Source organism: Toxorhynchites rutilus, chromosome 1, assembly GCF_029784135.1.
Source record: "Toxorhynchites rutilus septentrionalis strain SRP chromosome 1, ASM2978413v1, whole genome shotgun sequence".
Classification (NCBI taxonomy): domain Eukaryota; kingdom Metazoa; phylum Arthropoda; class Insecta; order Diptera; family Culicidae; genus Toxorhynchites; species Toxorhynchites rutilus.
In genome coordinates this window covers 46,320,089-46,332,641 of record NC_073744.1, presented here as the reverse complement: position 1 = coordinate 46,332,641, position 12,553 = coordinate 46,320,089, and the positions used below count along the sequence as shown (strand labels likewise).

The 12,553-nt window shown below is 37.4% G+C and overlaps 1 protein-coding gene across 1 annotated transcript in view; it reads right to left on the bottom strand.

The window, feature by feature from the left end:
• LOC129762723 (allatostatin-A receptor-like) overlaps nt 1-12,553 on the bottom strand; it is a 229,704-nt gene that overhangs the window by 67,456 nt on the left and 149,695 nt on the right. The window contains exon 3 of the mRNA XM_055761237.1: nt 11,817-11,975. Coding sequence (XP_055617212.1) covers nt 11,817-11,975 — 159 coding nt within the window. The remainder of the gene's footprint in view (nt 1-11,816; nt 11,976-12,553) is intronic.

The window sequence follows — 12,553 nt, the reverse complement described above, 5'->3', positions numbered from 1 at the left end:
ACAGCACCCTTTCTGAAAGCTGACGGCAGATTGCAATCATGCTAGAACAGCTATCAGAGCAACGATAAGAAAGATCAAGCAACTGCTTGAAGTCCTCATTGAGGGGACTGCAGAAAAACGTTTCGTATATGCAGATTTGTTTGTCTATATGAATAATCATTCTGCTCGTTGTCGTGACACAATTAATGATGACTTCGGCGTCTTCTATCAAAGGTCACGGACTGCAATGATCAAGGATGAAACTTGAAGATCATGGTATTGATTCATTAGCTGGACAACAGGAGGGAAAAAAATCGCTGGACGTTGCAGAACCTGCAGAACAGTTGAGCATCAAGGAAAAACTTGAATCATGATTGCAGCAATCAAAGATATCAATATCCAGCCCAAGCTCAACGTCTATAAACGGATTTATGAAAACCCTCAGACAAAAGTTTTTGAGCAGAGGGCGTCAAAGGCAAATTCGGGAAAATGGTATTCGATGCTCTTCGTACTAACATCATTGGACTCTGAACGTGCGTTTACTCTTCTGGAAATTTCGGTAATGATATCCGATCTGGATTGGAAAACGACAAAATTTACATTATTTTTGCATTTTAGTGAAAACATGCAAATTATTTCCTTATAAACTAATCATCATCAATAAAAGCCATTTCAACAAGAAAAGGGTTTATTTTAAAGTGTCGTTTATACCGGTAATTTACCGGTTTTACCGGCGATGAAAGTTTCATTACCGAATAATCGGTTACTGAAATTTTGGCACGGTAATGCAATCCCTATTCACAACGTTACTTCATCATCTAAATATTCCTTCGTTGCATTTCTAAGAACGTTTGATTATTTTGTTTTATACTCGGTTTTATTCACTCAATCAATTATTTCGGATAATTTCAAAAGTTGTTTTTTTGGCTCCCGTGTCTCGTTTTTATACCTGAACTATTTGGTCAGCCTACTCAAGGTATATTACTTGGTAGAGAAATCTCAACTAAACACTAAATTATCTCAACTAAATTTGTATGTTATTTTATACAAATGACACTCTTTCGAAATTAATTATTTACTAGTGGCACCTTCTTTCTATGAACGTTCACCACTTTTCGTAAAACGCCTCTACAGAACATCCGAATAACTTTTCTTTCACGTTAAATAATTTGAGTATAGTAAACAATGTGTGTTTTGTTTTCTGTTTTTGGATTCGCACAGTGTGTGCGACGTGTAAGAACTGGTAAGTAGTTCATTAGAGGTGTGTTTTATGTTCTACAGTTTGTTTGCTTAAAGCAGGGATGAAATTTCTCTGAACACCAGAATTGATGTTGTATTTGATCAGTTCGAAGCTTTCTTCTCATGTGACATTTTGCTCACACATTACGATACGGGGAAGTGATCATTATCTCTGCTGATGCTTCTTCCGATGGTCTAGCAGTCATGATGAGTTGTCTGAAAGAGGAAATTCATCGCAAACGGTCCGAATTGTGGAGGGATAACATTTGGATTTTGCACCACGATAATGCAACAGCTCATCGATCGATCATTGTGAACGAATTTTTAACCAAGAGTAGCATGAATGTGATTGAGTGTCCTCTCCAGATATGGGCTCGATTGATTTATTCCTATTTCCGAAACTCAAATTAACGCTTCTTGGGACCTTTTTGACAGCATTGAAGACATAAAAAAATAAACATCGCTGCGTGAACTGGAGGCAATTCCTGAATACAGCTTTGAAATGTGTTTCGATGACTGAATTGTTCGGTGGGAAAAGTGTATTGTTTCAGGATGGGCCTATTTTGAAGGCAAAAATATAAATTTAGATTTAGAACACAAATTCTCGGTATATATTTGATAGAATATATTGATACGAAATTTGCGCTCTCACACGTTCATTTTTAAAACCTTTTCTAACCCTCTACTTACTGTCTGAAGTATAACTCATGATATATTTCAGAATATTCAAAACATATTTTATCATTAGAGCACTCATGGTCAGGCCTGTTAGGGATAAATAAATAAATAAATCAAATTATGTACAATGTAAACTTTTGAAAACTGTTTCAGATTTTCGTTGTGTGCTTTCAATGCGATATTATGCTTTGTTTCACGATTTTCGCATTGAAGATTGAACGATTCTTCAACTTTAATGCCAGCAGCGTTGCGTATGACAGTTTCATGATGAGTGGCATATTATTCCACGTCCGCTTTTGTTTCGAGGGGATCCGAAGCATCACCTTCAGCAGGAAGCACCGTTCGGCTATGTTTGAAATGGATCTAGTTCACAAATAGCATGAAACAAAAAAAAACGCTGTTGCTGATTCCCAAAGTACGTGAGTTAAGCATGGTTTGCAAAACCATTTGAACCGTGAAAATCACAGAACTGTTAACAACTAGCGACTAACGTGTCTATATGGATTGTAGCAACTCGAGATTCAAATATTAGTGGAAATGAAATGAAAGGCTTTATGAGCAGAACTTTCGCTGACAGAAACTTTTACAACATACATGTTGCCGAATACGACAAGACAAACAAAGGAAAGCTACCCCAGTTCATGATAAAATATTTGACTGGAAGCAAGGCATCGGGATGAATAGGGACCGTCTGACTAAGAGAACGATAACAAAGGGTTTCCGAATAAGAATAAATCCTTGGAAGCCATAAATCAGATTCTTCCAGCAATCATCCATCAACTGGCTTAGATTTGATACGTTGAAGACATCGGGTGACTCCCCTCTTGCAGCAGCAGATAGATTACCTCAATACAATAACGTTGACTGGAACAGGTCTTGCTGGGTGGTGTGTTTGCATGGTATCGCTGATAAGGAATACAACTGCACGATAGCAACAAAAGCAATATCAGAATACTAAGAAAGAAGAAACAAACAAAAAGAGTGACCAAATTTGTTTGATATAGTTGCGAATTCGGATTGACGGATAATTGCGGGATAGATTTTGAAAGAATTGAAATGGAAAACTTGCCATTTTCATAGTTTTGTTGGAAGTCTAATTTTCTAGTACTGGTATATTCTAGATCGAAAAAAATATATAGGAGGTTGTGTCCAAGATACGACCGCATTGTTGACGTAGAACTACGCTGTTATTTTATATAAGTCGCTTGTTTATACCTTCGGATATTATTGTATAATGCTGTGAAATTTTCGAAACAACTGCTTAGTAGAATAATCTTTGAAATGGTTTTTCATTGTAAAATCAGTTGACGATGTTGACGAAAAAAGTTGCATTACTTTCTCATGCTCGAGAGTGCTGTCACCCTTAGTGGAGGAATTTTTGCTACTGGTAAGCAAAACCTAATCACATACAAAATTCCAGAACGACATTTACTTTCTTGGTAACTAAACAACCGAAATAAACTCTTTTTGTTAATATCAACAACAACAGTAGCAATGCTTCATTATGATCAATATTAGCACAAATGCAATCCTAGTTGAAGGCAGTTTTGCGACTGGCACGCGAACCTAAATAACTTATAACATTCCAGTAAGACATTCAAGATGCTTAGTATTCCCCAAATTTTTTTTGGAGCATAACCTTAACGCCTGCTTTGCCATAACGTCAGTTTAATGCATTAATGCATTCTCAAAGGCACCAAAGAAGCCGTTTACATTTTCGACCGACGCGCCGAAATCGTCTATTTTGCTGTTGTTCGATGCGGTGTCACACTCGCGAAAGCTCGGTTCAGTGCGAGCGCTTTTCACTACACCAACATCGCGTGCATCATTAGATGACGCTTGCCTCGAAATTTCATTGCCCCTGGCAATGCGTTCGTTTTTTGCAGGGCTAGAGCCTGCCTCTCTCTTCTTTTTGCTCATAACACACTACGCGAAACGTCTAATTTATGACGCGGGAAGAAAAACACACGATACGAATAACGAACAGAAAAAGCAAACGACGATATCCAAGTTGGATTACCACTGGTGGGGTCCAATCTTAGATCGAATCGCAGTGAAAGCAAAGTGAACTGGATTACTATACAGTCCGATGCCGAATGAAAGTTTGTTTCAGCGAGATCCACTGTTTATACTCAAGGCAAATATTCCCCTTCATTCTTCTACTTTTCCTTTGTTCACGGCGACTTCAAATCCTACGATTTCCCCTTCGTTGGTCGTCGATAAGTTGCTCGTTATAGACAGCTCTGTTCGGGAAAGCACACACATGGACAGAACAAATGTATGGAAAAATGGAAACGCCTAAAGTTTTCATGAATTTTAACCATTTACAAACCAGGGGACAAACAAACGGAAACTTGAATTCAAGGACAATTGCTTTTGAATGGAGTTTTTGTAGCTCTTCAGAAATCCGTGAATTTAACTCACTCAATACTCCAAATGATTAGATGGAAAGATAGTTTTGTGTGTGAATTGAGTGTGAAGTGTGAATATGAATGAGAATGTGCATGTGAGTGTGAGTGTGAACATTGTTACAATCTCCTTACATCCTGTGTGGCATATATAACGCTATTGTGAATGGAGCTTAACTATGCTAGTACCATCATCCACCGTTGCAAGCGGAGTAGTACAAAGCCGTTAAACGAGTAACGCCTCAATTCACACACACGACCCGAGCATCTCCCCACCAACCATTCACCCACTCTTTTACGGACTCTCGTCGAGGTAAGTCGCACACATCCTATCCTTTATCTAATGAAAATATTCCTTCTGAAATCGAGTCGACCGCGAGTAATCGGTTTCCTATTTTATTAACCATAGAATTAAGAAAACATGTTAATATATTCTAGTAAAAATATAGTTAAGAGTTTGGCTCCTTTAAATCTATGTAACTGAGCCTGTAAAAGTAAACGGATTAATAAAAATAATAATAATAATAATAATACTCCAAATGGTGTCCTGGTTTCCGGTTTCACAGAACTGAACTAAACATTGAAAACACAATAATAGATGTTGATGTTTTGTTATTTTTATCAAACGGTTTTATTTAGCTTGCCCTGTAATCTGTTTGTATGTTTGTATGTTTGTAACGTAACGTCTGTAGCGCTGACCCACATTAATAGAAATTTGACCCCCTATTATAAAACTGCGTATTTCATCTTGAAAATTCAAGATGGCGGCCGCTACAAAATGGCAGATCACATATTTCTCGAAACCTCATCGATATGGGTTTTCCAAAACCCCATCAATATGGGTATCAAATGAAAGTGCTTGACACAGTTATTTATGAAAAATGCAAATCCAAGATGGCTGTTATTTATGAAAAATGCAAATACAATATGGCTGCCACCACCAAATTGCGGCCTACATATTATGTCAAAACCCCGTTAATATGGGTATCAAATGAAAGGGCTTGACTAGTAGAATACGGTTATTTAGGAAAAATGTAAATCCAAGATGGCTGCCACTACAAAATGGTGGACTACATATTTTTTCAAAACCTCATTAACCCTCCTGTACTCGCGTGCAAAATCATAACACGTATACTCGCGCACGGTGTTACAGACCGAAAATTGAACTTCTCTGTAATGTTGCCATTGTGTATTTTACAGGCTTTATTGGCATTTATTTGAAGAAGAGGGTATGATTGAATGAAAAAACTCCAAAAAATATGTTTTCTTCGTCTTTATTATGTTTTAATAGTCATCTTATTCAGCCTCCTCAAAATAGAGTAATTTTTGATACTCCAACACAAATAACGGAATTCGAATTTTTCACTGTTATCAATTAAAAGTAAGCAACTGAATATAATTCATGGAAGTATAAAGAGCTATAAAATAACATAAAAACGTATTAATCGATTGTGGTTTCATTGGACTAAGAATCAGAACATAGCATAACTGCATGCTCGAAACAAACATATTTTTTACATTTCATGCAGTTGATGCGTGTTTTCGGGTCTTTTATCGAAGAGAACAATAAATAACGACCTTCTAGATAATTACCAGATGATAAAAGTTCTGGAATATAAAGTTTGCATATTCCTAATATTCTTTGTCTCTGTTTTTTTGGTAAACTAAAAATTAATGCCTTTTTTTAGATGGAGCATAAAAAGATGATATAAAAGGATTTCTAGGAATGTCCTTTTCTTTTTCTTGTTTTCATGTCGATATTGTCCATTATAAAAAAAAATATCCTCGAAACTGTAACTGTTAAAAATTACAATAAGCTATCGATTAGTTCATAGTTTACTGTTTACAATTCTTCCACAAGAGAAATTCTTTCACAAGTGTGTAAATGTATGACCATTATATTTAGCGAATAAACTATACGAAAGTCAAACATTTATATTTTGCTTTTGAACGTATGAATCTAACGACGAATATATCGATGAATAGTTTCAAAAAGGACTGAAATCAAATAAGAATAGTCCGGTAATGATCCTATGCATTATATTCAATAAATATTCCACGTCACTAACATTAATTTATGCCTTCATTCAACAATATTCTAGAATATGAAGAAATGCACTTGTCCAAAAAAGTTACTCCTATACTCGCATCGGTGTGTCAGACCGAATGTGTTAAAAAAGTGGCACATGTCCCCTTTGTACCAACACATGCGATACGCTAAATGATGACGAACGACGAATAACGAAGCTAGAGAGAATCGCAAAGTCGTAGTGTTGATATTTTCTGAGAAATGAACGAATTATTGATTTCTCGGTCTGACAGACCAATGCGCGAGTATAGGAGTGTTAATATGGGTATAAAATGAAATGGCTTCACTAGTAGAACACGGTTATTTATGAAAAAATGCAAATCCAAGATGGCTTCTTCTTCTTGGATGGCTATAACGTTCCAGCGGAACTTTTGCCTTCTCAACGTAGCATTACTTGCGTCATTTTTATTAGTAATACTTGTTTGAGCTTTCTATGCCGAATAACACGCCTTAAATGTACTCTGGAGCGGCAAGCTCTAGAATACGCGTGACCACAGTGCAAGCCGGAAAAATTTCTTTGACGAAAAATCCCCCGGCCAGAACGGGAATCGAGCCCGAACCCCCGGCATGATAGTGTGGGACGCTAACAACTCGGCCACGGGAGCACCTGATGGCTGATGGCACCAAGATGGCTGCCACTACGAAATGGCGGACTACATATTTCCTCAAAACCCTATTATTATGGGTATCAAATCCAAATCCAAATCCATGATGGCCGCAATTACAAAATAGCAAATTACTTTATTAAACGGTTTTATTTAGCTTGAACTGTTTGTATGTCTGTAGGGTTATCCCAAATTAATAGAAATTTGACCAATAGGAACTGACCGAGTTTATAAAACACCTTTATCTCTGCTGTCATTTTAAAACTTATAATATCATCTCAAAAAAAATGGGTGGGTTATATCTATGATATAACCGCAAGGTTGACGTGGGACCTTAGCTTAGCAATTATTTGTTTGTAGAGATTAAATTCTTCTTTGAATGAAATAATTTCCGAATTCAATTGAATTCTATATGTTTGATTTGTGAGTAAGAAGATTGAACGAATGCCATGTAAGCGCAATATTCTAGTCTACAGGAAGCCAAGCGAATACAAAAGTACTCGCAGCTTTCATTTGTTTGCAAAGCCCATTTCCCCAGAAATCTTGGTTTTGAAGTCTGTGTTAGGGAAACACATTTCAGTCGGAGCAAAAATATCCCCAACCTGCATGAATTTGCAATGCCAATTTCCTCCAGGCACCTTGATTTTGAAATGTCTGTTAGGGAACATATTTTGGTGGGAACAAATACTCCCCTACTTTCGAGTGTTTGCAATGCCGATTTCCCCAGACACCTTGTTTCTGATGTTTCACATTTTAGTCGGAACAAAAATACCCCCGACTTGCATGTTTCTGCAATGGTATGGTTTGGTTTTTGATTATAGAGATTTGAAACTTTTTCAGTTCATTCATCTCTAGCCTTTAGAAAGGCCCTTGGAAAAACTTTGCTTTACTCCTGTGCTACACCTCCACCCTCATTTCCTTGAGAAAGGCACTCGATCTCTCGTTGTTAAGTTCGTCCAGCAATGATGTTGTCCAGTCGGTGTCCACACAAAGAATGATGACATTCTGCAATGCCAATTTCTGTGTTAGGGAAAGACAATTCAGTCGGAACAAAAATACCCCCGATTTGCATGAATTTTCAATGCCGATTTCCTCCAGGCACCTTGGTTTTGAAATCTCTGTTAGGGAACACATTTCGGTTGGAACAAATTTTCCCTATACTTTCATGTGTTTGCAATGCCGATTTCTCCAAACGCTGCATGGTTTTAAGTCTGTGTTATGTGTTATCTGTGTTATGGAACATTTTTCGGTAAGAACAAAAATCCTCCTACTTCCATGTATTTGCAATGTCGATTTCCTCAAGGCTGCTTGGTTTTGATGGCTGTGTTGGGGAAACCGTAAATCGGGCCAATCAAAACGAGGCAGTTAGGGCGTTTAGATAACGCTTAACATTTTACAGTTATTCAATCAACATTTAAAACAACATTTTATTGATTGTGATAGAAGCGTCGAAATATTCACTATCAATTGATGCAAACATCCTTCCGATCCAGTAAGAAATGTTCGAGTTGCATCTCTCAAGTGTACGTACTTCTCGAACCGCGAATTTGCTTGAAACTTAAAAGTTCATTCGCGTGTCTGCACGATTTTCCCTGGTTCCTAAGTTTAGAAGGTCGTGGTAGGGAAACATATTCCAGTCTGCCCAAAGGCAAGTGAGTACAAAAGTACTCGCAGTTTGCATTCATTTGCAAAGCCGATTTCCCCAGAAGGCTTGGATTTGAAGTCTGTGGTGGGGAAACACATTTCAACCGGAACAAAAATATACCTGACTTGCATGAATTTGCAATGTCAATTTCCCCACGCTACATGGGTTTGAAGTCTGTTTTAGGGAAACACATTTCAGTCGGAACAAAAATACCCCCGACTTGCATGAAGTTTCAATACCGATTTCCTCCTGGCACCTTGGTTTTGAAATCTCTGTTAGGGAACACATTTCGATGGGAACAAAAGCTCCCTCTACTTTCATCTGTTTGCAATGCCGATTTCTCCAACGCTGCTTGGCTTTGAAGTCTGTGTTAGGGAACATTTTTCGGCGAGAACAAAGTCCCCGTACGCTCATGTATTTGCAATGCCGATTTCCCCAAGGCTGTTTGGTTTTGATGGCTGTGTTGGGGAAACCGTGTAAATAACATCGCAATAAATAGATGCGTAGAAATATTCACTATCAATTGATGCAAACATCTTTCCGATCCGGTAAGAAATGTTCGAGTTATAAGCGTTCGAAATCTTTCATTTTTTCCTGCATGTTCTGTGGATTTCATTTTATATGTGGGGTAAAATGAAAACCTAAACACAGAACATGCAGGAAAAAATGAAAGATTTCGAACACTTATAACTCGAACATGCCTTACCGGATCGGCAAGATGTTTGCATCAATTGATAGTGAATATTTCTACGCATCTATTAACTGTGAGACGTAGTCCCACGTCAAAAAAAAAGGATGATTGAGATCTGTGTATTAAACGAACGAACTTGACTTGGAGAATACACTATGTGTTTTCTGCAATCCACTCAATATCGGTATCAAATGAAATTATTTGACTGATAGAATACAGTACAATGATTTTCTTGTAGAGAAATATTCTAATGAAACAGATAATGTACTGAAAACTAGAAAATAAAATAAGTAAAAAAAAACATTTTAAGTTAAATGGTTTAATTGTGATTAAACATGACAATGTACTAAAAACTAGAAAATAATTAGGCAAGTAGCAGTTATCAGTTATCACACCTCTCCTTCATTATGCTAGGGCATTGATAAGACTAAAATAAAATCGTGGGGCACGTTGGATTTCGATTATCCACAATTAGCGACTTCATCATATGTCCCACGATTTTATTTTAGTCTTATCAATGCCCTAGACTTATTTTATTTAATGCATGGTTAAGAGAAAGGCACAATTTTTGAGTTGATAGCTTTTTTACCGATCCACCCTTCATATTTCACACTTAGATAGTTTTCCGAAACAATGTTGATATATGAAACGCGCTAAACAGTTCCCATTTCTGAATGATGATATCATGCAAATATCTTCATGTTGCACTTCCCTGGCTTGTTGAAACGATTAACACTATTTGGTATCAAAAAAAATTATAGGGGGTTGTGCTCAAGACACGACCGCATTGTTGACGCAGAACTACGCTTAGTCGCTCGTTCATAATTGCAAATATTATTTAATAATGCTACGAAAATTTTGAAATAACCATTCTACCAGTTTGGTCGCCCTGAAATGTTTTTTTTATTGTAGAATCATTTGATGATTCATTCTTGTGCTCGCAGAACAATACATGATCGAGATAAGCGCAGCTGTCATACTTAGTGGAGAAAGTTTTTTACTTTCTTGGTGACTAAATAAACGAAATAAACTCTATCTGTTAATCTCCATAACCTCGAAAAGCACATCCTTGACACCTGCTTCACCATAGCGTCAGTTCAATGCATTGATGACAGAAAACAAACAATATTAACTGCTTGTAAAAAGGCTGAATATTTTCCTCAGCAGAGATTCATTACTAATACCGTAAATATTTCCCTCCCGCTATCTCCCCTCCTTGTTTATATGTGTCATTAAGACTACATAAATTGCAACAGCAACCAATCGTCGATCATAGCATAAAAAAATAGACGATTGTTGCATCGCGACCGGGCCAATGCACACGGGAGCAGATAGAAATGGGGTTTTAGCGAAGATGTACTAGCTTGAAGCAATTAAAAATACACACACTTTTCTCCGCTTTACGCTCTTCTCAACAGAAGCCCTTTCTATTAATATATCCAGTCTCGATTAGCTTAGGCTTCATCCTTGGTGGGGATAGTTTTGCTACTGTCATGCGAAACCAAATGACACACAAAATTCCAGAACAATTATTTTCTTGGTGAGCCGATGATAGCCTAGTTTAATCATTCCCCACTCAATTATGTAGTTCTCAACCTTAATGGAATAGCGTCAGTTTGATGTAATGATTGCAATGTAAGAGACATCAGCGAGTGAGAAATTTGGTCGCGTCCACAGCTCAGTCCGATACGAAGACATGTGATGACACAAAACAAGGAATAACGATATTCATTGCTTTGAATACAGAACGATACTGAAAGTTTGCCTTCCTTCCTTGCTTGAGACTTTAAACTTCTTCAGTTCATTCGTCTCTAAACTTCAAAAAGGCCCTTGGACAGTTGGAATTTCTTTGAGAAAGGCATTCGATCCCTCGCCGTCCAGCTCACCCAGCAACGATGTTGTTCAGTCGATTTCTTCACGAAGAATGAAAGTTTGCCTCAGCGAGATACACTGTTTATACTCTAGGCAAATATTCCCCTCCGTTCTTCTTCTTTTCCTTTGTTCACGGAGACTTTACATCTTATGATTTCCCCGTCGTTGCTCGTCGATAAGTTGCTCGTTATTGACAGCTCCATTCGGGAAAGCACACAAATGGACAGAACAAATGTATGAGGAAATGGGAATGCTACCAATTTTGATCAATTTAAAACATATACAGACTATGCGATTGTAATGTATAGAATATCAAAAAAATCTTAGGGAATTTCCGATTCGTTTGGTATGCAAATCGCCAAAATCCGTTAGCGGAAAAAATAATCATTAACGTTAACATTATTTCATAAAAACGTGACCTGTTTTCTGATTTGGCATTAAGGGTGCAGGGTTTGGCATTAAAGACGTAGTTCTACGTCAAAACTTGTTTTCGCTAATTTTCCGACCATCTAGCTCGTTCTCTAGAATTTTAGTGTTTCAATTTTCAGAATTCCAGCACACCTTTTATTTACAATAAATGTTCGACTGCAGGTTAAAGAAACAAACTTACCTTCCGGAACGCTTTCCGAAAATTCTCGGACAGAAACGCGTACAGCAGCGGATTGATGCAGGAGCTCGTGTACGCCAGCACATGCGAGATGATTTGGAGTGAGATCTTAAAATAGGTATCTGGCACGAACACGCCTATACTTTTGAGCACCAAGATGACCTGCAATTAGAAGCAATGAAATTAATTAATTTTGCCCTAATGAAGTGACAGGTAAGCAATTATTTTAAACGTTTTGCTTAACGTATCCCTGAAGGTATCCCGAAATTAATTTTTCCGCTCGTGTTAATTCATGGTACGCTTTCAGCACACACAAGCTTGACGTATTCATTCACAGGTTCAATTTACAGGATAATGAGCATGTGTCCAAAACAGATGATGCAGCGAAATTTCCAAAACGCGAAAACTAAATTAAAAGTTTGAAACGCGAATGTTTACGCTAGTTTATTCTATCACAACATATAATACAGTTTGAGTTTGTTGGAAAAACTCAATTGGTTCGATCCATATTATGAATGATGGATTCTGTCGGATATGTCCTTCAACTTCATTTCTGAACCGAGATTGTTGCCCCAACATGGCACAACATGTACACACAATATCAGCTATCATCTAACCCATCTGTGTACTTTCGTATCTCAACATGCACTGTGGATATTTTGTGGAATAAATACGAACACAAATATTTCAATTTCAGTGTTAATGTCTCAATCCCAGCTGATTGCATCGTGTGACACAAT